Here is a 27,944-nt window from a genome sequence, read left to right as displayed (position 1 = left end):
TGACAAAATTTCTACGATAACAATAGCAATGACGACAATAACAATAATGACAATACGTATAAGAAGAAGACGACGATGTTATATCGATAATGATCATGATGATGAAGATGATGGAGGAGAAGGAGGAAAATGAAGAAGGAGAAAAAAGTCCAATGAAAAAAAGAGGAGGAGGAGGATGAGAAGGAGGTGTTGGTGACGACGATAACAAAAGAAAAAAATAACAAAAAAGAAGGAGAAGAAGGAGAAGACGAAGTTGTTGGGAATAAGGGCCCGTTTGGGAAATTTTAAAAGTAATTTTTTTTAACTTTTGACTTATAAAAAGTAGTAGTATTAATGTCTGGTGCAATTTTCAAAACCAAATTGCAACTTTCTAAAAAGCTATTTAGGAGCTTTATAGAGAAGTTTAAAAAAAATGACTTCTCTCATAATACTTTTACTTTTCATCATATTTCTATAAAATAAACACTTTTCGAGTTAAAAATCCAAATACAAAATAACTTATTTATAAATTACTTTTAACAGAGTCATTTATTGTTTAAGTTATTTTATCAAAAGGAGCTTAATTAAGTTGGTTACCCAAATTGGGTCTAAATAATATGACCACAGTTCAGTCAATTATGCGTCAAATAATTTGTTATTGTTATTATATTAAAATATTAATATAATAAGATCTTTGATTAAATTTAAAAATTTATCACTGTGATAATAATTATAATATTAAGAGATAATTTTTTTATAATTTAATTTAAATTGTTCTTAGTAATAGGATTATTAACAGAATATTAATAATTTGGAAAGATATATATATATATATATATATATATATATATATATATATATGATTTTCGTTTGATGAAGATTAATAGATCTCATTTATTAAATTATATGTATAGATGATGGATATAGTGATATGACCATTGAACTGACTCAGTTTGAGAATCCTAATGATTATAATTACTGCATATTTATTAATAGAATATTCTCAAAAATGAACATGGTAATAGAATTATTTTGACTTGCGACTATCATAGTAATTAACAATGTATTTAGAAACACTCTACTATACAGATTAAAGTTGTATATAGAGAGAGTATAAATTCTTTTTATAGTTTTTTTTATTATTTTATTGTTGTTTAAAATGTGAGTCATAGCTTTCTCAATCTCTCTTTTATCTTATAAAAGGAAAAATCTGTAAACTTACATCTTTACTATATAATTCACCATGTATTTATTATACTTTGATTCCAGACACCTAATACTCTATGGTGCTAGTTGAATGGACATTGCGTATGATTTAAATACTTGTAGAATTAATGATTAGTTAATAAAGAATCTGTTAACTCTTGACTAAGAGTTTGAGTTCTATGATTATAATGACTGAAATAAATAAAATCTTGGCCAATGAGATTGAATGAATGAAAAAATAAGTTTCTTAGGTCATTCACAGTTCATCATAATAATGGTAATAAGTTAGAGTTTGACAATTAAACCATACTCTAAGGGTTAACTAAGAGTTGGAAAGATGGAAGAAATTATACTTTGTTCTTCTCAGGTTCTTAGTAAAAATATATTACTTCATACTATCGGGTCGTTGAGGAGTGTTGCTAGACACCAACTTTGATTAGTAAATTTAGTATGACTAATTTACTCTCCACTTAGTATTGAACCTATGAGGCTACACACTAACGAATGCTCTAATCTTTGTTATAGAATTATTTAATTATTATTTTGATTTGATCAAATAAATAACTATATTAATTCAAATGGAATATTATTGTATTCTTTGTTAGCACCAAGAATATAATAATAGCATGATAATTGAGAATATTAAATGAAATTTGAAAATAATTAATTATTCTATTTCTAAATTTAAATTATAAGTTTGGATGAGATCTTAACTGATTCTGTTTTAAATTGTTATGATATGATTCATAAATGTGAAAGATTCAAGGTAAAAATAACAAGATATGATTTAAATTTAAAATGAGATTCAAACTTAAAATTTGTAACAAATCTCATACTATATATATGTATACCAAGAGTATAGGAAAAATATGAATAACACACAAGTATTTTATTCTTTTACCTCTACAAATATAAACGTATGTAAGTCTAATTCTTAGAGAAAAATTTTATGGTATGCATAAAGTTGCAAGAAGATTTTCAATTTAGATCAAATGTCCATTGGTCAAGGAGTTGACAGCAAAGGTTGGTTTCGGTGTGGATACGCATAGCATCTTTGTACCATCAAAAGAGAAAGTAATTTTTACTAGCGTATCCAGGTATTTAGATCTGATCTATATATTGTTTCTAAAATAAAATTTAAATACAAAATAGATTTTTAAGAGTACTTTCTTTCTTTTTTTTTCGCTGCGTGTTATGAACACATAGTAATTTTTCAGAAGTGTAAGGAGAAGAAAAAAAAGAAGAAAAACGTGCAGAGCACGTGAATATAAATGACTTATATAAACTTATACCTGAAAATGACTTACATGTGAAGGATAATTGTGTAATTATATCAAAATTATACTCTACATTTAAAATGATTTAAATAATATAACTATTAATTTAGTAGTTTATATTTTTATTAATATTTGTGTAACCTAAAACCGTTGCAGTTCCTAAACAGATCTTACTCTCAAGCACCACAAACAATAGACAACTTAAACAACCATTTCCTTCCACTACAAACTAGGACTGTAAATTTTGTGGATCCTATATTTGAGTTTTTTTTTTCGGCATACTAATCCTACTGTTTTATTTTTATTTTTTTCCACAAATCTCATTATGTCATATTACCCAAATCCTGCAATTCCAATACATATAAGTATTGTAGCAATTGTCACACCATAAAAATGTCCAATTTTATATGTCTGCTTATTTGAGGGTTGGTGGGGCTGGACCCTATGATGTCGCCCGCTGGCCATATCAAAGGGATCTGAGATGGATGGCTAGATGGGAGAATTTTTCAAATTTGAGTTTCAATAAAGAACAAAAGTGGGTTACCAATTAAAAATAATAAAGTTAAATAAAAATAAATAATTGTAAGGTTGTCCTCAATTCACATGGGAGGGGAAAACTTTCCATGTGATAGCCAACGAATCTGATTAGCCGGTCCCTTTCTCATTGGGATTCTAATCTTTTTTATCTGTCTTCAGTCATGTTTTTTATAATTTTTCTTTTTATGTTTTTACTCTGTTAGCTTTTGCCTTTTTAATTTTCATTTGTTTTAAAAAACCATGAGTTCTACTAGAAGTATTTTTCTATATAATAAATATATAAGACACCTTAATAAACATATAAACTAAGATGTGTTAATCTAAAAATATTTAGATTTTAGCACATTTGAACCAAGTCATATTTTTGTATATATATAAATATACGACACCTTAACAAACATATAAATTAAGATGTGTTAATCTAAAAATATTTAGCACATTTAAACTAAGTCAATCTAAGCCACAAAAAAAAAAAAGTCAATCTTAAATTATACTAAATGTATGACATATTTTTTTTAGATAAGTGTTCTATAATTAATGAATAAGAATATAAATAAAATAGAAATATATACATTTTTTTAGTAATATAGTATCGTTACTAACAATAATATATATCTTTTCACAAACAAAGGATCGTTACTAACAAGGCTAGAATATTTTTTTTCCCTGGTGTCAGGCTACAATATAATATGTATTTTTTTATGAAAAATAATAATTTCACTTCTATTTTTTGTAATATTATTTTTTATATATAATTCTTTTTATATTATATATTGCATAAATTTTTAGAAAAAAAATATTATCAAAATTAAGTGGCAGTATTATTTTTTTTAAGTTTAATTAATCTGTCTCTATAATTTTATTAAATTTATAATTAGATCTTTATACGTGTAGAAGGTTTTGATCCTTTTGTTCCGGGGGAATAGCCTCTCATCATATTGCAGCAGGGACATTGGGCATATTGGCGGGCCTTTTCCATCTTAGTGTACGTCCACCCCAACATCTATACAAAGGATTGCGTATGGGAAATATTTCCTTTCCAGTAGTATCGCTGCTGTATTTTTTGCAGCTTTTGTTGTTGCTGGAACTATGTGGTATGGTTCAACAACAACTCCGATTGAATTATTTGGCCCCACTCGTTATCAATGGGATCAGGGATACTTCCAACAAGAAATATATCGACGAGTTAGTGCTGGGCTAGTCGATGGGTTACTATATTATTTTTAATTTTATAATTATGTTATTTTTATATCAAAAGCGTTAAAATTAACGAAATATTTTTCTCAAAATATATATGGTCAAAGATTTAATTAAATTCTTAGTTGTGGATATTTTCAATTTACAAAAAAATATTTAATTAACTCTAACATTTTTTTACTAGAAAGAACCTAATTATGAAATTAAGAGTTAGTTTGAACTGAATTTTGAAAAAAGTACTTATGTTTTCTACCTTTTTCAAAATGATATTTTTTTTTAATAGACAAAAATTATTTTACATTTGAATAGCCTCTTTTAAAAAAGTTTTCAAATATTAAAAATATCTTTTGCTTCTTTTTTTTAGTAAGATATTGTTAGTTTTTAAGAAAAAAATAATTTACTTTTAAAAAAATATATTCAAATAAATTTAAAACTGAATAAAAATATTTTATTTTTTTAAATACTTTTTTTCATTAAAAATAAATCCAAACTAACATTAAAAGATTCTCTTAAGGCACTAAAATTTTATATAGTGTAAACATATTTTATTTAATGTAATTTTCTATAGTGACTATTATTTCATTAAAAGAGTTTACTGTACATTGTATTTATAAAATTTTATGTTAATAAAAATTTACTTGTCGTAATTTTTATATACATAAGAATTAATACTATACACTCTTTAAAGTATCATCGTCAAAATTGGTTATCTAAATTATTGGTAATATATAATCTTGATGAAACTTAACAGAAATAATTTCTATCTTTAAAATTATAATATATAATTTTGATCTAAGTATTTAATTAATAAAAATACATCTTATGAAATTAATTCATAAAATATAGATAGATAAGTTTGTGATTTTTCATGTTCAAATTTTTTTTGGAATATTATATGTACTACTTTATATACAAATATTTGCCTTTTATATTAAATTAATTCATAAATATAAGAGAGAACAAAATCTTTGTTTTTTATATAATAATAAAATATAACTTATTAATTATTATTGTATAAAAATTTATACAAATATAATTTTTTATATTTTTATCATTTTGTTAAAATATTTTTTTGGTAAAAATTTGTCGTATATTTATATTTGTCGAAAGGAAAAAATTATGAATTTAACACTTTAAAATATGTCTTATCTCGAACAAGTGAATGAATTTTACTAATTTTTATAATTAATTAATTTTCTTAAAATAAGAGATATTTTTAAACAGTAACCTAACCATGCAACGGAAATCATTGGGCCCCAAATTGAGTAAGCACATGTGTCAGCCAATTTGTTGCATGGGAATGCATCTTACCGTGATGCAGTCGCACACTCACAGCTGACTCAGTGAGTAGAATAGTGTGTAAAAGTTTCTAGACCGTACCGTTGCATTTAATCAATACAAATACAAATTAGATGAGATCTATACCAAAAAAAGTGTCATATATTTAATTTCAAAAATGTGTCAAATTTAATTATATGAGATAAAATTAATATCCAAAATATCTCTGCATTTAGTTCTTTATTGGTCGCCTTCTTTTGCATTCTATTTCAATTTTAATTTCAATTTGAATTAGTTTAATTTACAATATTTTTTATGTTAGGTTTTCAAAAAATGTTAAAAATCAATAAATTTTGTGATTTGTAATCATTAATCAGTTATTATTGATGTTTTTAATTGTGTGAAATTTTATCTAATAGTATAAAATTATTCACTTTTCTTTTACTGGTTAAATGATGGTCAGATTTTAATAAAAATGTAAATCTCTTAAACTTTTTCTATCCCCTTACTAAAATATCTTTAGACTTCAATAATTATAGACAAAAAGAATAAAACTATAATTCATTAACTTAATTTAATTAAAATATAAAGTACAATTTGTTCTTCTTTATTTCATGTATAAGAATGATTAAAAACAAAATTTTTAAGTAAAAATTATTTTTAATTTTCTTTTGTTTATTGACAATAATTTATTTATTAATTAAAAAATAATTTTTTCACAACATCACTGTATATTTAATATTAATATCAATCAAGATATACATATAAAATTAACTATTAAATCAATTATTTATATAAATATATGTTATAATATAAAATATATATTTATATACAAATACATAATAACTATTTTGACAAATGTTTTTTGCTTGTAACTAATATTTTTAAATTAATATTGGAAAAATAAAAAAAAACTATATTAAAAACTTGAAAAGGAGTACATAGGAGTACATTATATACATGTATCCAGGTGCCAACAAGAAAATAAAAGATAACTAACTAATTCTACATTGTTATTGCTAACTAATTGATCATTTTATAAATAATAATATATAGTCTAATAATAATTAATGATAGATCTCTAATTTTTTTATGAACAGGGAAAAAAATTTCGCCCTCAATGTCAATGAGAATGAGTTGTTCGTTCACTCCCTAACTCGCTTTAAAACCCCAACACAATCTACTCTCACTTGCTCACACTTCGTCGCCTATTCACTATTCAGGTACTTTCTCTTTCTCTCTCTTCTTGTTCTCACTCCATATACTCCTAGTGTAATTATAATTCTGATCTTTTTCATGTAATCTGAAATTTTTTGTTTCGAATTTCTAATGTATTACTGAGAAATATCTAAAACTCTTTAAAACAGTTATTTTTGTTAATGTAGTAGTTGCATGATTTTAATTTGTTCTTATTTTGGTTACATTTTCTATTGTAGAATCTCAGATCTTTGTAGCTCGTGTTTGGATTTTGTTAAATATTGGTTGTTCTGGGCACATGCAACCATTTCTCGCTTAATTTTAAAACTTCTCTTGAATCATTTATATATGTGTAGAGATTTGATACCTGTTAGTTTGCTTAGGTAGGGTAACTTAACAAGAATCGTTAACGGTTTTGTTTTCTTATTTTCTTCTGAGGAGAAGGTAGTAAAGCAGTTCCTCTGAGCTGAAAATTTGTGTTGAGTATTTTGTTGTTTTTCTTTATGGTATTATATAAATTTTTATATTAGATCTATGTTATTGTTATCTTCTAATTTGTTTTTCATAAATGTTACTTCTAGTATTTCAGTGTTTTGTAACTGTTTAATACTTGTGAGTTCTACTTGTGCAAATTTAGTGTACTTATATTTTTTTTTTTCAAATTAAAGCTGTTTACGCTCTAAAGTGATGTCTGATCTTGAGGCTCCGTTGCGTCCGAAGAGGAAGAAGGTTTGGGTGGACTATCTTGTTCAGTTTCGATGGATTCTTGTCATTTTCGTAGTCCTTCCCATTTCCTTCACTATTTATTTTCTTATATACCTTGGGGATGTGAGATCTGAGTGGAAGTCATATAAGACGCGCCAGAAGGAGCACGATGAGAATGTAAAGAAGGTCATCAAACGTCTCAAGCAGAGGAATCCATCCAAGGATGGTCTCGTATGCACAGCTCGTAAACCATGGATTGCAGTTGGGATGCGAAATGTTGACTATAAGAGGGCTCGTCATTTTGAAGTTGATCTATCTGCTTTCAGAAACATTCTTGAAATCGACAAGGAGCGAATGATTGCAAGAGTGGAACCCCTAGTCAACATGGGCCAGATCTCGAGAGCAACCGTCCCAATGAATCTCTCTCTTGCAGTTGTTGCTGAGCTTGATGATCTCACTGTTGGTGGCCTTATTAATGGTTATGGAATTGAAGGAAGTTCCCATTTATATGGCCTGTTCTCTGACACTGTTGTGGCCTATGAAATTGTTTTGGCAGATGGAAGGCTTGTTAGAGCCACCAAAAATAATGAATACTCTGATCTGTTTTATGCTATTCCATGGTCTCAGGGAACACTTGGGCTTCTTGTTGCTGCCGAAATTAGGCTTATTCCTGTCAAGGAGTACATGAAACTAACTTACAAACCTGTTGTTGGTAACCTGCAAGACATTGCACAGGCATATGCCGATTCTTTAGCACCGAGAGATGGAGACCAGGAGAAGGTGCCAGATTTTGTTGAAACAATGGTTTATTCACCAACCCAAGCTGTCTGCATGACAGGGAAGTATGCTTCAAAAGAAGAGGCTAAAAAAAAGGGGAATAAGATCAACAGTGTAGGATGGTGGTTTAAACCCTGGTTCTATCAACATGCAGAGACGGCACTGAAGAAAGGAACATTTGTTGAGTACATTCCCACTAGGGAATATTACCACAGACATACGAGGTGTTTGTACTGGGAGGGAAAGCTTATCCTCCCATTTGCTGACCAATTTTGGTTTAGGTTTCTCTTTGGTTGGTTGATGCCACCCAAAGTGTCTTTACTCAAGGCAACTCAAGGTGAAGCTATAAGGAACTATTACCACGACATGCATGTCATTCAAGACATGCTTGTTCCTTTATACAAAGTTGGAAATGCATTAGAATGGGTTCACCGTGAAATGGAGGTACTTTTCTCCTCTTTTCCCAACCTTAATAATGTCTTGCATGAATTTTGCCAATTAAATTGTTTTACTCCAGATAAAGTAATTAAAGATTGTGTTTTTGTCCCACACTTTATCTCATAAATACGGAAATAAGAATTGAAATTTTCTTGAAACTGTGAAGTTGAATCTTATTAGAAAACTTGAGGAGTGAGTTTTACAGGTACTCTTATTATTTTTTATAAGTAGCAATTTATTGGAGATAATGCTCTATTTTATCTCAGTTCAAGTTGATCATGTCATCATCTTAGGAATTCACATTTTCTTGAATAAATCAAATTGGGTTAACTGCTTATTTTGTTTCTTATGTTTTGTCAATACATTAGGTCTACCCTATTTGGCTATGTCCACACAAACTGTACAAGTTGCCCGTGAAAACTATGGTTTATCCGGAACCAGGTTTTGAACTACACCGCAGGCAAGGAGATACACAAACTGCTCAAATGTACACAGACGTGGGAGTTTACTATGCACCAGGTCCTGTTTTGAGGGGTGAGGTATTTGATGGCGCCGAAGCTGTTCGCAAGATGGAGGCATGGTTGATCGAGAATCATGGTTTCCAGCCGCAATATGCTGTGTCCGAGCTGAACGAGAAGAACTTCTGGAGGATGTTTGATGCTGGTCTCTATGAGCATTGTAGGAGGAAGTATGGAGCTGTTGGAACCTTCATGAGTGTGTACTACAAATCAAAAAAGGGTCGGAAGACCGAAAAGGAAGTACAAGAAGCTGAGCAAGCACACCTTGAAAATGCTTATGCTGAAGTTGATCAACCAACAGACTGATGATTTTAAATTTTGGATCATTTGATGAGTAGGTTTTGTTATTTCATGTTTGCTTTATTAAGGATTTTGCCACTCCTGGCATTTTATTATCCATTTTCTTATTGCTTTAGTTGCTGATCTTGTTCTAGATTTTTCAATGTCTTTGGTTAAGGTGTGGACTTAATATTATTGTTTTAACTAGTTGAGACTAAATTGGTTATAACTGCTTGAGTGTGATATCATTTGATCCATTTTTCTACCAATCCAATGTATTATGCATTTATAGTTAGAGTAACGTTATACATCCAAATTTTGTTATAAACTAAGTCCAAAACAATAAAATTTATAATAATATGAGTCATAACTGATTTTTGAAACTAATTTGTTGGACTTAGTTAAGAAAAAAACTTATTGGATTTAGTTAGCAAGAAAAACTTGGATGTTTTGTATTATTCTTGTGAATATTTGGAATGGTTTACATTCACATGTATTGTACTCATTAAATTTTCGGTCTTATGGATACTTGGAATGGCTTTTGTTCACATGTATTGTACTCAATACATAGTTTCACATGTATTGTACTCAATACATAGTTTTTCGTGCCTCTGAATTGACATGGCCTTTAAAAATCTTACAATTTAGAAGGGGTCAAGGAAAACAAACCATTCCTGACAGAAAGAATTTAAATACAATTAAGATGAAATTAATTTAATTACTATAGTTATTTCTATATATATTGTACTTTTATATTGTAGAATAAAGTATGTTTTTTGTTCTTAACGTTTGGAGTAAGTTATTTTTTAATATTTATAAAAGTAATTCAATGTTATTTGCATTCTTAATATTTATAAAAGTGATTTAATATTATCCTGTTGTTAATTATTCTCACGGATTAATTTTAATTTTTAACAAAAATGATATTTACTCTATATCGAATTTCATTGGCATTACAACTATTTTATTTATACTAACAGCATTCTAACAAAGCCTAAACCTAAATGGTTTAGATTTGATAAGTGCGCTGCTTCTAACACAGCATATGAAAAGTTAACTATATAAATGTCTACTAGAAGAAACAATGAAAGGTAAACGTTTTCTAATGTTGATGAGTGGTTCTCTGACTTTAATCTAGTGATCCAATTCCAAAATCTTTATTTAATTATATTCAAATTAGTATAAAGTATGGTGTTATGTGGGTCGTATATTTAATCTACTTTATTTTCAGTTAATTATTGAATCTGAATTTGATACAGTTAGTCGTTTATGATTGTCTAGCTGAATAATGCGTGAACGTTGACTGTGAAATTAATGCGTGAACATTGACTGTGAATTGAATCTAATGTACTAGTTTTAATTAATTTTGTGCATTTTATACCAGACGTTCGGGTGTAGATCAGAATTATTTGGGTGTATTTATAATTTATGGCTTTTCTTATTATTTTAGTTGAGTTGTTGTTGTTTGGGTATCAATCAGGAATATTTGGGTGTATTTTAGTTGAATGGTTATTTTTTATGACGTGCAGAAACTCTATAGTATATCCTTGTTTTTAACATGGTTTATTTTGCAGCCCCTCTGTGTTGTTGATGACCAGTTTGTTCCCAAGGTTAGAATGACTTTTAACACCCTTGAAGATGCGGCAAAATTTTACAAGGACTATGCGAAGGCTGTAGGTTTTTCTACAAGAGTTTGGGAGTGCAAATAAGAAGGGAAACGAAATTAAGAATCAATTGATTACATGTAGCAGAGAGGGAAAATGGAAATCTAAAATATCTTCGACCGAGAAGACAAATCCCACATCTGGTTTAAATTGTCTTGCAAGAATTTATATACACACATTGAAGGATGTTGGTGCTTGGATCATTTCAAAGGTCGTGTTGCATCATTCACATCCTTGCTATCCAGCTCAAGCAGAGATGCTCAAAGTCTCAAACAGCATAAGGAACTAAGCATGTCCGTCCGTCGTACAATAGAGAATAACAAGGAAGCCGGTATCAGACCAAGCAAAACTTACCAATCATTCGTTGCGATAGCCGGGGGTCACTGCGAGTTAAATTTTATTGAAAAAGACGTCAGGAATTACATCACGAAAGAAGTGCAGAATGATTTGGAACAAGAAGATGCAAAAGAATTCGGGAAATACTTATTAAGAATGAAAGAGAAGAATCAGAATTTCTTTTTCAAACTTGAACTCGAGGATGATCAGTCGATTAAGCTGGCTTTTTGGGCCGACACAAGGAGCAGAGCTGCTTTTGAGTATTTCGGAAATGTTATTTCATTCGACAACACCTACAATACAAACAGGTAATGTGATGTTCTTGTTTATGATGCTAAATTAATGTTGTTTTATGAATCTACTGCAAAGGTGTATATTGGATGTTTTTTGGTGTATGAAATCATTATTTGGGTGTATATAATGATTTTAATTCTGTTTTCTCGTAATTTGTTTCAAGTATAATTTGGTTTGTGGTTTTTTTGTTGGGGTGAATCGCCACGGTCAGTCAACACTTTTTGGATGCGCTTTGATGAAAAACGAAGATACTGAATCATTCAAATGGTTATTTCAATGTTGGCTTCATTGCATGGGAGGAAATGCTCCAAAAGAGGTTCTCACCGATCAATGTGTGTCAATGAAAAGGGCTATAAAGGCTTGTATGCCTACAACAATTCACCGTCGGTGTATTTGGCATATCACGAAAAAGATTCCAAGCAAATTAAATAGCTATAAGGGACACGTAGAAATCGAACAATAAATGAGCCAAGTTGTTTGGAACTCTCGTACCAAAGACTCATTTGATAGGAATTGGAATGATTTTCTGCTGAAGTATGGTCTTGTGGACAACAAGTGGCTTTCAGGTAATGATGTTTAAATTCTGTAGCAGAGGTGTAAATTGAATGTTTTTGGGTGTAATATAGTCTGATTTGGGTGTATTATGTAGATCTTTACGAAGACCGTCATATATGGGTTTCAATTTATCTGAATCACCACTTCTGGGCCGGGATGAGAAGTACACAAAGGAGCGAGAGCATGCATTCATTTTCTAACAAGTTCATTACTCGGAATAGTTCACTTATCTAATTTGTCAAACAATACGATAATTTTCTCGGAAGCAGGGAGCAAAGAGAGAGAGAATCTGATGCTGCAGATTTGCACACCCTCAAATCGTGTGCAACAAAATCCTCCATAGAAGCTAAGTTTCAACATGTGTACACTCACCAAAAGTTTAGGGAAGTCCAAGCACAATTCAGAAGGAAGGCGAATTGCATTACAAGATTAACGAACTCCGCTCTAGGCTGTTTAGTATAAAAAGTTGGAGAACAAGTTTCCAGCTCAATATTCAACAAGTTTGTGGTTACTTACAACTCAGTTGCAACCCAAGTGAAATGCTAGTGTTTATTATTCAAGTCAAGAGGGATATTGTGCCGTCACGCCCTAAGCGTGTTAAGCTTTGAACGAGTAAGCCAAGTGTCACCGAGATATATATTGGAACGATGGAGCAAGAAGGTAAAGAGGCGGCACACAAACATCAAAAGCAGCCACGACGAGCCACTGTTGGAGCCAAGAAGCAAGAGGTTTGACGATTTGGTCTTTCGTTCGCAAAATATATGCGAATTTGCATCATAATTTGAGGAGCTTACTGCCATTTGCACCGTGCGTACGATAACGTGATGGTTGAGATGGAAGAACTGAAAGCCAAAAGGAAGGAGACATATTCGTTATATCACGAAGATGCTAACTTGGAATCTGTTAACGAGCTTCAAAGCCCTCCAAGGGTTCGAACAAAAGGACGTTCAAAAAATAGGCTAGGTTCAAAGTTGGACAAACAGATTGCAAATGCCTCAAAGAAGAAGAAAACAAAAGCTTTAAACGAGGTAAAAGTGATGTTCTTTAAATAGGTGGTGATTGAGTTTAATTTTCTTGTTAATAGTTTTGCTAATATATGAGTTTATTATTTCCAGTTAAACCTTTTTGATTTTGCATCAGTGGTGCAACCAAATTCCAGCCAATATCATGGACATGTTATGAATTATCAGTTCAGGAATCCAGCAGCACGGGATAGTTTTTTGGGTGTATAGTAACAAGATATTGGTGTAATGTTAAGTTTTTTGGGTGTATTTATGAATTTTCTTCTGTTTGACATTTTACTTTTATATTTTTCAGATTCTGCTATTTAATGTTAGAAATTATTATTTTGTTTAACTTTTTATGGTTTAAGGGTTAGGGTTTAGGGTTTATGGTTTAGGATTTAGGATTTAGGATTTAGAATTTTAGGATTTGGGGTTTAGGATTTTAGGGTTTAGGATTTATGGTTTAGGGCTTTAGGATTTTAGGGATCCAACATCAGGAGATAGAATTTTGGGTGTATATTAAAATTATTTGGGTGTAAAAGTTACTTTTTTGGGTGTAAAAATCAATTTTTAATATTTTTTTAGATGCTGTTGTTTACGTTAGAAATTAGTGTTTTATTTAGTTTTTATGATTTAGGGTTTATGGTTTAGGATTTAAGGTTTAGGGTTTAGTGTTTAGTGTTTTAGGATTTAGGGTTTAGGGTTTAAGATTTTAGGGTTTAGTGTTTTAGGATTTTGGGTTTTATGGTTTAGTGTTTTAGGGTTTAGGGTTTAATGTTTAGTGTTTTAGGGTTTATAGTTTAGAGTTTAGTGTTTTAGGGTTTAGGGTTTAGGGTTTTAGGGCTTATGGTTTAGGGTTTTAGGGTTTAGGGTTTAGGGTTTATGGTTCAGGGTTTTACAGGTTAGGGTTTACAGTTTTAGGATTTAAGGTTTAGGGTTTATGATTTATGGTTTAGGATTTAGCGTTTTAAGGTTTAGGGTTTAGGACTTTAGGATTTTAGGGATCCAACATCAAGGAATAGAATTTTGGGTGTATATTAAAATTATTTGGGTGTAAAATTCTATTTTTTGGGTGTATAGTATGTTTGGGGTTGTTTTCCTTCATTTTTTAGAACCTGTAATATAGAGCTTTTGAATACAGCAGAGACAGCTTAATTATGTAAAAAAAAATTTATAATAAAACTAGATTATATTTGCAAAATTTTACAACAAGTGTTCAAACTATTCCAAGACTACATAACAGTTAGATTAATCACTCTCAATATCATATGAATCTATCTGACAATATGGACTCAACAATAGTGAGGATGGCTTGGATAATCTTACTGTATCAGTTCCCCTAATGGCTTCAGCTCTGTCTTGATTCATTTCATGGAATAGAATCCGAGAAGTAAATTCTACTCTAAAGTGGTCAACCTCCTCCTATAGTTTAAAAGAATATTGTTTCTAATCAACTATGTTAATTTAGTAAAGTAATAGAGAATTGTATAGTTTTAAACACAATTACCTGAGTCTAATTGTCCCACTCATACTTTTCCCTTTTAATGTTTTCAGGCTGAATTATTTCAAGCCATTTCATTACATAAATAGCACAATCATAACTGAAAAACAAAAAATAAATTAGCAAATTAATATAGAAAAGATTAATTTTCAGAGTGAAAGATTTATACCTTATTTTTTAGCCTGAGATGTTAATGTATTGTGGTTCAATTTCATTATCCTTTTTCCTGAGAGGTGCCCCTCCAGCATATACTCTCATTCTCGAAATTACATATCCCTTAAAACAAAAAATAAAGCAAAATATAAGAATTAATTTAATAAAGGAATACACCCAAATGAGCACAAACTACACCTTATTTTGAACAGAAATACACCTAAATATTAAAATACAAAATACAGAAATAACTAACAACGAATATATTTAGCTTCATTCTGCCTTCGGAGGGACACGTCTTGTGATACGAGTCAAGTATATAAAATTTTCTCTTTCTTACATCAGCCACTCATATCCACCAATGCTCTGAATAGCAAACAAGTGCAAAAATCTGAAGCATGTCCACATTGAGTAGTGTTTTAGTTTAATTGGCACATAAGCAAAGAATTGTGATAAAAAGTTTTAGAAATAAAAACTTACATATGGATGTGATGCTATTTTTTTGAGGTCCAAAAAGGGTATAAACATTGGGTAGTCTTCGACCTTAAATGACTTTTTGGTTTTAAGCTGTAAGAATTCCCCATTTGGATGATTTTCAATGGCCATGTTTTGCAACATTTGTAAAACACGAAATGAAATATTTTATACACCCAATAGATTACAGAAATACACCCAATAGATTCCAGAAATACACCCAAATTTCATTGAAGTACATCTTACCACAATATCAGGGGGGAGATAGTATATTTCTTCTTGAAATTTTTTAATGTTTTGTTTGTTAAGGATCAGGCACATGGCAGTGACAATCTAGAAAAAAATAAACCCAAATCAATTTACATTAATCAACATTCTAGTTACATTTCATGATAAAATCATTAATGTTATTCTAATATTACCTTAGCTTCTATATGTGTAGCAGCTTTCAGAGATGCAAAGTGGACTTTTGACAAAATGAATCGATCTTGGGCCTTGAGTGTGCACACCAGGTCATACTCATTAGTGCTTCCATCTCCGTATGTCTTCACATGCGTGGCCCAGACATCGGATTTCTCTTTCATTTCAGTCGACATCTCGTTGCTCTTCACAGGAGTTTCAAACTTTTTAAAAATTTCTTCGCCACTCTGCTTTTCAATCGGTGGACTTTTACCTTCTGCATAATCCAATGTTGTCTTCACCCCACTGTTTGCAATTCTTTCCACCAGTTCCTCTAATTGTTCGATTAGTTTTGGTGTTTTATAACTTTTTTCCCTCTGCCCCTCTTGTGTCGGTGCTTCTTCTTGGCTTGAATAAGTCAAGCCAAGGCTGAATGATGGCATCATACATTCTTTAGGTATGTAGGATGCTGTCCGGGCCATCATCATTAGTGCAGCAGCATCTTCTGGGGTTGGATTACTGCGTGTTGACATATAACATACTATTAGAATAAGAATAGATGAATGGTATTGAAAACCAAATTTTATTGTGCTGAAATTACATTTTAGATGGAGCTGGTGGAACCGTGGGTGTGCTTTCATCAGGTTTCGGGGGTTGTGGAGTGTTGCAGGGTTAGATAAAACAAATCATGTTATAAAAAAAACCAGTTACAGATGAATTGTGAAAATGTACACCCAAATGAGGACCATATACACCCAAATAATAACCAAATACACCCGAATATTATTCCTTACCTTTCTGTTCCTTCTTCACTAATTTTCTCTCTTAGAGACTTTGTGAGGGCTGGTTCAATTGCTGGCACAGGGGTTGTCTAGGACACAAGGACATAAACTTGAATCGAAATTCTAAACAAGAGAAAAATAAAAAGTTAAGAAATCCCGTGAAAATAAAAGGTTGAAATTTAGTTGTAAAACTCACATTGAAAGCCCTTCAGTTTGTGAATGTGTCTCCATCCGCACAACCATCATGTTCTGTTGAGCTGGGTCATTGGCTGATTCTTCTACCAGACTCAACCTAAAATACACTCAAATAAAGTCAAAATACACCTGAAGCATTGAAAGAAAAAACACAGGCTTGGTTTTTTGAAAACTTACGTAGTTGTAGTTTTTGCTTTTTTTTTCTTGAATAAAACATTAAAGGGCTTTTTTTTCTAATATATATATACAGAATTAGAAGTAGAAGGTAAAAAAAGATAAAAGCAACCAGTATTAGAAACAAAAATTACATGCTTTCCACTAGTTTGTTTATGCTGCTTTGATTTGTTTGTCTTTGAGACAAAGGATTATTCTCACTTCCTAAGTTCACCTCGGGCATTCTAAGCATAGAATAAACATCATTCAGTAATAATACTATACAGTTAAATAAGGATTTTATCAAATGAATGTTCTTATGTTTCGGATGAGTCATAGTGACCTTCTGTCGATCGCAGGTCAGCTCCCTTCTTCCTGGGAAACCAAAAACAATTATCAACAATCAAAACACCTTAAAATCAGTTATATACACTCAAATATAACAAACCTCTGTGCAGCAACTTTTTTATTGTTTTTCTTCTTTTTGATTCCCTTAAGAATTCTTCTAATACTTCAGTTTCAAGTCAGGTCTGACAGTACATGCATAAAAGAACATGTTAACAGATATAATTTTGATGATAAACGGTAATAGAGCTTTACAAAGTATCTTATCCATCATAGGATTGAGTTTGTTCAGGAGACGAATCCTCAATAACATGTTTTCTCTTTTTGGATTGCGCCCTGAAAAAAAAAAGTATGAATAAGAAAAACAAAATAAAATTCATCATAAAATACTATCCAAAGCAGTGCTTACTTTTTGGGCGTCGTCTAAATTTTTTCTTTGTTTTTTGTTTTTTTATTGGTGATGATTCTTCACTTCTGAAAGTTAATGAGAAACACTTTGTTAATACATCAGATTTTGAAAATAAACAGAAAAGAAACCAATGATAATTTCAGAATCTTACTCATCATTCAATTCAGTTTCTGAATTTAAATCCTCCTGAATCTGCTTTCTTTCTTTTTTTTTGGATTCCATTCTGCAAGGCAAACAATCATTAGTAAAAAATACCCTAAAAGTGACAAAATACACTCAAATATATTACTTACTTTTTGACCGTTCTGGTGGGTTATTTCCTTTTTGGTTCCTATGAGTCTTCTTCAGTCTTAGACTCAGAGAAAGAATAGACTTCAGTGTCAGATGTATCACTCTTAGATGATGATAAACTTGCCTTGTTTTTTTTGTTTTTTTCTTTCTTTTCTTTTTCCTTCATTTGTTTCAACTTTCTGTTTTGTTTCTGCTTTCTTTACGACCCACTGAAACAGTAAAAATGTTAGTTTACAGCATCTACATAAATAAAATACACCCAAATTAGAGAAGGTATTCTGTTCATTTACCATATGTCCATCTATTTCTGCCCTCATCCTTGCAACCAACTGCTCTCTATTCCAGTTGCTAACCCAGGGCAGTGCAGGTTTTTCTTCTCCTTTCTTGTCTTTGTTTTTTTCCAGATAGAAACAGATTATCATCAAGGCAAAGAGGCAGCCATCGATTGATTTTTTCTTTTTCAGACGGTAATTAGTTATGCCTTTGATGATGAAATTCAGCACATGGGCTCCCCAGTTGCCCTCCGTTATTTTGTCCATCTTAAAATTGGAACTAGGTGCACAGGAGAGATTTTGTTTATTGTTGTTGGCAACAAGAATGCCATCTGAATATAGAGGATGAAAATCCTCTTGAACATTAGGTGATCTTATTCATTTTTAACACTAATGCTCATCATCTCATCTGTCTGATTCTTTAGAGTCTTCCCCTGAAATCTTCTAAAAATCTGTTTATTCTCTTCAGAAAGTTTCTTATAACTCACTTTCTCAAGAAATAGATCTCCTACATAAAAGAAAATAATTTACACTGTAAATCAGTTGAAATACACCAAAATAACACTCATATACACCCAAATATCATTCATATACACCCAAATGTCACTCATATACACCTATATTTATTTCTTGATTACATGATAGCAGAATAAGATATTACGAAGAATGGAAATATAGAGGTTTTCTGTAATAATTTACCTGATGCATTCAGGCCAAGCACAGCCCCTATTGTACTAGGTTTAACTTTAAAGGAACCATAACTTGTTTCGAGTGTGTTTTTGTCCAATTTAAAGGAGTTAGCGAACTCTTTTAATAGTTTGTGATGCACCCTCATTGGCAGGATGTGCATGAGTCCACCAAAACCTAATTCCCTAACAATCGCTTTCTTTGCGTCGCTCATATTTTTAAATTTTTCACTCAACAATCTGGTGGCACACTTCAAGTCTTTGGTTTGCTGTAAAAAAACAAAATTAGAGTCATTTAAATAACATATATTTGTATTAGGAAAAATTTACTTGTTCTAAGATATATATTTGTGCTTACATTATATTTTTTTTCACCTTGGTTCTTGGTTGCCATTTTTACTGCAATGAAAAAGAGATACTGTCAATAGATAAAAAATATACCCAAATATCAGAGACATACACCCAAATATCAATCAAATACACCCAAATATCAGCCACATACACCCAAATCCAGTCCTATAAACATTTTTTTTTCAATTACACGAAATTAAACGAATTCAAAATCATATTCAATTCAACCAAACATGTATAAAATGACACTACAAGGTCAAGCACAATTAGAACAGTACCATTTAGACTTCAATACTCCTAATATATATATATATATATATATATATATATATATATATATATATATATATCAGTCCTATACACATCTACATTTTTTTAGATCACATGACATTATATAAGTTCAGAAAGATATTTAAGTTCAAAATGACACTAAAAGCAACAGTCGCATTCCAAGTCCGATATATACACCCAAAAATCATTTAGAAGACGAAGAGTCTTTCATGTAAGCATGCACAAACCTACTTAAAAAACATGTAAACATGCACAAACATGTACCAAAATATATCAAAATACACTTTAAAGCATTCACTTGAAGTAAGTAAAATAGCGTAAATAAAGAACAGTTTCATCAGAACAGTAATATGAGATCTAAACTAAGAACAGTAAAACAGAGAGAGAAATACTGATTATATAGTGCTTCGATTTCGAAATCAGAAACATAAATATGAAAAACCTAGAAAAAGAGTAAAACAGTACCTTGAATAATATTTGTTCGTTCTTTTTTGTGTTTTTTTTATGGAGATTTGTATATTTTTGCATGATTTCTTCAACTTTTCGTGAGGAGTTAGAAGGTTTCTTCAGAATTGGAGTTGATTTGGAATGTGGCTTGAATCTCGACGGTTTGGGTATTGATTGAGGAAGAAGAGGAAGAGACTGTCATAATGAGCGTGCTTTGGAAAAAGAAACGGTTGATTAAGGCGCGTGTGTTTACGCTCGTTTGTAAAGGAGTGTAGTGCGCATGCTTTTTGTTGGGTTTGGGTCAATTTGTATAACTTGTAAGCCAAAAAGGCTTGTATGTGTAGCAGACCTGATTTATTAAAAGAGTTAATTTATTTGTTATACAAATATATATTAAGTGGTTAATTTTTTTTGTTATATTAATATTTAATCTAATTAAAAAAATTAATATATAAAATTTAAAATAGTTTTTAACTTTTTATTCTTTAATATCTTAATTAATATTAATTTTTATTTTTTAAATATTTTTTAATCAATAGTTTTTGGAGTACATTTTAACTAAATTAAAAAAAATTAAATAGATAAATTTATTATCATGTAAAGGTGAAATTAATTATTGACATTATTTTTTTTATAAATTAATAGATTATAATGTAAATGTGTTAACTATCAATCATTTAAAAATTTAAAAATAAAAATACTCCAATTAATATATTTTTTTATTAGAAGTAATGAATAGAATAACACATTATGTATTTTATTTTTTTAAAAAATATATAAATAGTCCATTGAATTTTTTTAGAAAGATGATAAATAAAATTTTTACAATTTAAACAAAATAAAAATGAGATAATGTAATTGGAAAAAATTAAAAAGAAAGGTCAAATCTTGCCAAAAAATAATTACCTGAATTATAGATTATTTTTAAATATTAATAATTTATTGAAAATATAATAAAATAAAAAAATTAAAATTTGTCAAAATAATAAAAAATTTAGCTACCAAATTATTTATTTGTATAACCTAAAGTCTGTTATGAGCTATTATATTTCATACTATGGCCAGAATTTCCAGGTGAAGATATAAATTAGGCTTAGATTTATTTGTATAACATAAAGTCTATTATGAGCTATTATGTTTCACACTATGGCCTGAATTTCCGGGTGAAGATATAAAGTATGCATAGCTTACCTATTACGATCAACAAAATATTATATCTTTCTTTTATAGCTAACCACGTTTTTCATACAAAGAATTATCCTAGAAAGAATGTGAGAAAAAAAAAAGTCAAATTAAGAAAAAAAGTATTTAACTAAATAATTACTTAAAAGCATTAATTGAAAGATAAAAGAAAAAAGTATTGTTTTTCTAATGTATTGAATATATTAAAAGTTAAAAAGAAGTATTTAATTTAATTTTTTATTAATTATGTTTAAAAAATAATTTTGATTCACTAATTATATAAATTATTTTATACAATTATTAAACTATACAATTTTTTAATTATTTACATAATTATTATAAAATATAATTATTTTTATTAATATAATATTATATAATTAAATATATAAAAAATTATTTTTTATTAAAAATATATTGAAATTAAATCCTTTCAAAAATTTGAAAAAAATGGTTAGAAGAATAAAAAAGAGGAATGGCTACGAAAGAAAGCCGACTCAATGAACCGCGTTGGCGCCCAACCTCCGACCCACGTGCGCAAAGCAACAAACGAAAATATTGATAAAGCGGATTAAAAATATATAAAAATACTAGTAAGTTCATTATTCTGTATTATTATGATTTAAAAATACTAAAATTATTACTTTATCAAATTAACAAATGTGATAGTAAGGTAATTTTTATTTAAAGTCCAATTTTTTATATAAAAATGTTATAATAAGTTTTATATGACAATAAAGTGCGATAGTACAAAAAAAATCGAAAAGAGAATTAAATAGTAATTACTTATATCAAAGATAGTAACATGTAAAAATAATAATTAAAATATAAATACGTATTATATTAAGTATTCTAGTCATATGCCAATGAGTAATAGCTCAAATGATATAATCTTTTCATATTCAATTAAGAGTAGGGGTGGAAATAGGCCAGGCGGCCTGCCAGGGGCCTGCAGCCTGGCCTGTGTTTGGCCTGACCTGGCCTGGCCTGTTATAAAATAGGTACAGGCCCAGGCTCTTTTAAAAGCCTTAATACGTTAATAGGCCAGGCCCAGGCTCACTAATTAGCCTTATAGGCCTGTCAGGCCTGCCTGGGCCTGTTAAAATATAATTAAATATATAAATAATTATTTATTATTAATAAAATTATGAGATATTTTAAATTTATTATATTTTATTATAAATATTTTTGTATATTTTAAATACGTTAAAAGTTTAAATTTTTTTATAAATATTAAATATATGACATATTACATATAAATATTTTTATTTTTGTAAAAAAAAAATTATCAGGCCTTTTAACAGGCTTCAGGCCAGACCAGGTTGAACAACAGGCCAGGCCTAGTACTTTATAAAGAGTCTGTAACAGGCTAGAGGCCAGGCTCAGGCCAATTAACTGTATAACAGGCCAGGCCTGTTAAGAGCAAAGCCTGGCCTGGCCTGGCCTGTTTCCACCCCTAATTAAGAGGTTGCAGATTTGAGTTTTCTATCTTTGATAAAAAAAATATTCTAGTCATATATTAAATTATTTAATAAGTGCTAAGGAGCCAATGACCTAAACGTACAATGTGTACAATGGGCTAAATATTTAGTTTATGAATACTCTTGACCTTTCGGATCTGAAACTCTAATACCATGTCCTGAAACCACTCATCCCAAAAACGTAACCTGATAGGACAATGTAACACTAATAATCATATTTCTAATATTTTCTAAACCTTCATTGTACACATTATTAGCTTAGGTCATTGGCTCCCTATACTTTCTCTTATTCATTATCGTATTATATTTTTATCATAATTTTTCATAAAAAAATTAAAGATTTAATTTAAAAAATGAAAAGATAGAAAAAAAATGCAGCACCTCCTCTTCCTCCGACTTTGGTGGACATTGATCAGGCACTAGACAGAGTAATTGATTATATCCACGTAGTGCTGATTGTAAGGCCATAAATTTGCCTCCAAATTCCCAAAATCATAAAACGGGTCCTCCAATTCCTCTTTCGCTCTTTTCCAATTTCCCTTTCTATTCTCTCCTATATTTCACTTCTCGCATGTGTTTATTATTATTATTCATTACTTCATTCAATATTTTCCACCACACTTTCCCTCTATGACTCAATATTGCACTTCCATTCCCCAGCATCCCAAGCTTTCAAGGTTGTGTCAACCATAATTCCTAAAATACCCTTCAGTATTCATAATATAATTCTGCAGAAGCTTAACATAATTGCTATACCTTTTACCTTTTGACTTCAATTGAATTGATGCTTCTTCAATGATTCTAGATGTTTCTAGATGATTCTTCGGCCACCTTCTTCTGCGAGCTTCTTCCAGTTCTTGCAGGCTTCTTGTCCCTGCAGCAATGAAGCTGATTCCAAAGCTTTTCTTCTTCCATTCCCCTTCTCATCCAGAAAGCGCAGAAAACGCTTCCTCGCCAATTTCGGTCACCGGAAGTTCCGAAGGCGATGGACTCTTCGCCTTTGCGCCATCCCTCCCGAAGCTTCTAACCGCAATTGGAATCCGGAACTTGTCAACTCCGCCGCAAGAGGCGCCAAAGGTTATGTGTTGAAGCGAGTTTCGAGCGAATTGGAGCAAGGGAACGAGTTCAACCACCACCAAGGGTCGCAACAATCGCAGCAGCATGTTCAGTTGGGTTCCAACTTCACGAATTTCCAGGAGGATCCTCTTGTTGATAAGCTCAGAACGCAATTAGGAGTAATTCACCCGATTCCGTCGCCGCCAATTAACCGCAACGTTGCTGGTTTGTTCGTGTTCTTCTTCTTTGTAGGTGTTGTGTTTGACAAATTGTGGACTTCAAGAAGGAGGAACAATAAGGTTAACAGTGTGGATAGCTTGCGTGGCGTGTGGCCTCAGGTACAAGAAATTATTGTTTGCACCTAGTGTACCATATAGTATGCTCTTTTCATTCATGGTATGATGCTTTAGCTACGTATGATGGTAGGAGAAGATGATAATCTTAGGTGGCATTAGGTGATGAGAGAGAACAGCTTGTGTGTTTAAAATGCACTAACTGATATAGCAACAGGTATTAATATAGACTAGCTGATTTACATGACTTAATGTATCTCCTGATTAGGTGCCCACCAGCTTCTCCTTGTTTCTGGAGAAGGACCTTCAGAGGAAAGAGTCGGTGGAATGGGTGAACATGGTGTTGGGGAAGTTGTGGAAGGTGTATAGAGGTGGGATAGAGAACTGGATTATTGGATTGCTTCAGCCTGTAATTGATAACTTGAAGAAGCCTGATTATGTGGAGAGGGTTGAGATTAAGCAATTCTCGTTGGGGGATGAGCCATTGTCGGTTAGGAATGTTGAACGGAGGACTTCTCGTCGGGTGAATGATCTGCAGTAAGTTCTGCTTCTCATTTTCGTTATTTATGGTTTTAAATTGTTGTTGAAGTTGCCTTTGTGTTGGGATTATGTGGAAAATGACTAGAAAGTGGCACTATATTTATTGCCCAGTGATATAATCGTGTGATCAAGTTCTAAAACTATTAGAATATCAGTAGTTCTTGATAGCTCTTTTTCTTTTTACAATCATTTATCTATTATTAATTTATTATTAGGGACTAGGGATTATCCTGGGATAAACATATTGCTAATAACCTATCAATCTCCTTACATTGTATATAGGTACCAGATTGGTCTTAGGTATACTGGTGGAGCTCGCATGCTATTAATGCTTTCTCTAAAGTTTGGCATTATTCCAATTGTTGTGCCTGTTGGTGTTAGAGATTTTGATATTGATGGTGAGCTTTGGGTGAAATTGCGACTAATACCAACAGAACCTTGGGTAGGAGCTGTTCAGTGGGCTTTTGTTTCACTTCCAAAAATCAAGTTCGAATTGTCTCCATTCCGTTTGTTCAACTTGATGGGTATGTGGATGTCATACTTTTGTTTTAAGCCTTAACAGCTAAGTCACAGCATATTTCTGAACTGGCATTTTCATTTAATAGTGCCCAACATTGCATTCATAATTTTTGCGCGGTCAAATGCAACATATGATCTTCCTTCTTGTCAAATATATACTCCTCCACCCCCCTGCCCCCCCCCCCCCCCCCTTTTTTTTTTCAGATCTGACATATTGATGCTGACATCTATGTCTTTTTCTCTTTCATTTTTCTCCTTCTTCTTGGATGGTTGGGCATGATCAGCAATTCCAGTTCTCTCAATGTAAGTTCCATTTATCTTCTTGACATTATAGTTGTGTTTGATGCCCATGAAGCTATACATGTACATGTTTGAATGCATCCTGAAAGTGATACTATAGTACTAACGATAAGTATGCATCTCTGACAGATATTATAATTATAGAAATTAACTGCAATTTGGAAGCTTTGTTTGGTCCTGGTTAAATATTTATTGCAGGTGATCATAAATTGTGAGCCATTCCCTTTTTAAAGACGTTATTTTCATTTTGTTTTAGACATCCCCCCCCCCCCCCCCCCCCAAAAAAAAATTATACTAGTCAATTGCATTCATTCTTTAAAATATTCAATGTATTTTGAATTTATCCATTCCAAGCTCTTTAGATTGTTATGCATGTATTGTTCCAAGGTTGTCTTTGGTAAAATATTACAAGAGGTTAACTTTTTCTGTCAATAAATTTAAGTTAATATTTTTGGTTTTTCTCTTGCAGGTTTTTGACTAAACTTCTCACGGTAGATTTACCTAGACTATTTGTACGCCCAAAGAAAATTGTTTTGGATTTCCAGAAGGGAAAAGCTGTTGGTCCTGTTGCTGTTAATACTAAATCTGGAGAAGTACAAGAAGGAAACAAGGATTCTGTTGGAGAACTTTCAGTTACTCTTGTGGATGCCCGAAAGCTTTCTTATATCTTCTATGGTAAAATTCTATGTTGTTTTATTTACTTGGGCTAAATCTTTGCATGCTTCTACTAAAGTGGTGTGTTAGGTTGATTTTCTCTTATTTATATATTTCTGAAGTGATTGAAATAATCTTAGTCTCGTGTAAATTCTTTCTTCCTACCATGGCAACTGGGGGAAGTAGTTGAAGGTCTTTTGAAGGCTCATTATTTGCTCACTGTTTTGTCAGGCAAGACAGATCCTTATGTTGTTCTTAACCTTGGAGATCAAGTCATACGAAGCAAGAAGAACAGTCAAACAACTGTATTTGGGCCCCCTGGAATGCCAATTTGGAATCAGGTGTTGCTTTCGGATTTATTGATTCATCTTTGTCTCATGTTCTCGTCATTTACATACTTTTTAGTTTGAAGAATCTTATTTATCTTTCTTACTCTGCCAGGATTTTCATATGCTTGTCAACAATCCTAAAAAGCAGAAGTTAAGCATCCAAGTAAAGGACTCACTAGGGTTTGCAGATTTGACTATTGGTACAGGAGAAGTATGTCTTGCATGCAGTACCTAGATAATTTAATGCATATTTGATTTTTGAGTTGAATAAAAAATTAGAAACACTTGGTATTTCGGAGTTAACCTTGTTTTTGCTGTAATTAAATTCTTTTTAATTGAATATGTTTTTCAGGTTGATTTGAGCTCTCTGAAAGACACTGTTCCTACGGATAGAATTGTTACTTTACAAGGAGGTTGGGGATTTTTGGGAAAGGGTTCTTCCGGGGAGATATTACTACGGTTGACATATAAAGCATATGTGGAGGATGAGGAAGATGACAAGGCTGAGATGGATGCTACTGATATGTATGCATCAGATGATGAATTGTCTGATTTAGATGATGGCATTGTCACTGATGCGATGAATGAAATAGATTCTATGTATGACACAGACAAAGAGTCATTTATGGATGTTTTGGCTGCACTAATTGTAAGTGAAGAATTCCAAGGGATTGTAGCATCTGAAACAGGATTTACCAAAGTTTCGGACAATGTTACAAAGATAGGTTCGAAAGCACCAATTTCGTCATCACCATCACCATCACCATCACCATCACCATCGCCTGTTGCTGGTTCTGAATCAAATCCTTCTACCTCTGATCGTTCTGAAGGCTTTGGAGGTACCATGCTTACTTACAATCTCTAATTGAACATTATATTAAGAGGTTATATCACTAAACCTAAATTATTGAATGCATTTGAACATTTTGTTATTGACCATGGTCAAAATTTCCAATTTTAGGTTCAGCCTTGTTCTGGCTTTCTGTGATTACTGGCATAGCATTACTAATTGCTATCAGTATGGAGGGTTCAAGTTTGTTCAATCCTTAAAGATAGTGTTGTGCTGCTTGCAAGCTAGAACTCAAGTAAATTCTAAAGCCTCTCTATAGTTTTCTAACTTCAACTTATGTTATTAGTTATTACCATTGAAGTAATTAATTCGTTTTTTTTTTCATTTTCTTTAATTGACAGGTGGGGCAGTAGGATATGATCAGTTGATCACTTCAAATCAGATTAGTTTGAGAGATTTTTTTCCTCCATTTCCCCCTCTCTCTTTTTTTTTTTTTTTTTTTTTTTTTTTTTTTTTTTTATAGAAGAAGTATAGTATTCTATATTCGTTAGTACTGCTTATGGAGGAAAGCAGCATGTACGGGCGACACATGATTTTTTGCTTCGTTTCATGTGTGAGCCACAAAAATTGATTCATCTCATTTCACATAATTGTTTATAAAGTTAAGTGATTTCGACCAGGCAGTAATAAAATAGAATAACAGGTTTCTCAGTTCTCAATTCCCTTGCTCCTTTTTAGACCTAAAAGAAAAAGATCCTCTCGTCTCTTGCCTGATACGATGTTAATAAAACTTCCTTTTCCCAGAATCGTTAT

General features: G+C 31.2%; 2 protein-coding genes across 2 annotated transcripts; both read left to right on the top strand.

Annotated features, from left to right (window-relative positions):
* Window positions 1–6,434: 6,434 nt before the first annotated feature.
* LOC112789026 (delta(24)-sterol reductase) lies at window positions 6,435–9,657 on the top strand. The gene is made up of 3 exons (XM_025830737.2): window positions 6,435–6,697; window positions 7,340–8,597; window positions 8,960–9,657. The coding sequence occupies exons 1-3, from the start codon at window positions 6,567–6,569 to the stop codon at window positions 9,413–9,415; spliced, it is 1,845 nt and encodes a 614-aa protein (XP_025686522.1). The 5' UTR covers window positions 6,435–6,566; the 3' UTR covers window positions 9,416–9,657.
* A 13,374-nt stretch (window positions 9,658–23,031) lies between these two features.
* On the top strand, window positions 23,032–27,850 carry LOC112789023 (uncharacterized). Its single transcript, XM_025830732.3, has 10 exons — window positions 23,032–24,044; window positions 24,268–24,536; window positions 24,822–25,063; window positions 25,343–25,361; window positions 25,828–26,033; window positions 26,244–26,353; window positions 26,454–26,552; window positions 26,694–27,180; window positions 27,303–27,426; window positions 27,533–27,850. The coding sequence occupies exons 1-9, from the start codon at window positions 23,466–23,468 to the stop codon at window positions 27,389–27,391; spliced, it is 2,100 nt and encodes a 699-aa protein (XP_025686517.1). The 5' UTR covers window positions 23,032–23,465; the 3' UTR covers window positions 27,392–27,426; window positions 27,533–27,850.
* Window positions 27,851–27,944: the final 94 nt, after the last annotated feature.

This window comes from Arachis hypogaea, chromosome 3 (assembly GCF_003086295.3).
Source record: "Arachis hypogaea cultivar Tifrunner chromosome 3, arahy.Tifrunner.gnm2.J5K5, whole genome shotgun sequence".
In the NCBI taxonomy this organism is placed as follows: domain Eukaryota; kingdom Viridiplantae; phylum Streptophyta; class Magnoliopsida; order Fabales; family Fabaceae; genus Arachis; species Arachis hypogaea.
This window is presented reverse-complemented; position numbering and strand designations above follow the sequence as displayed.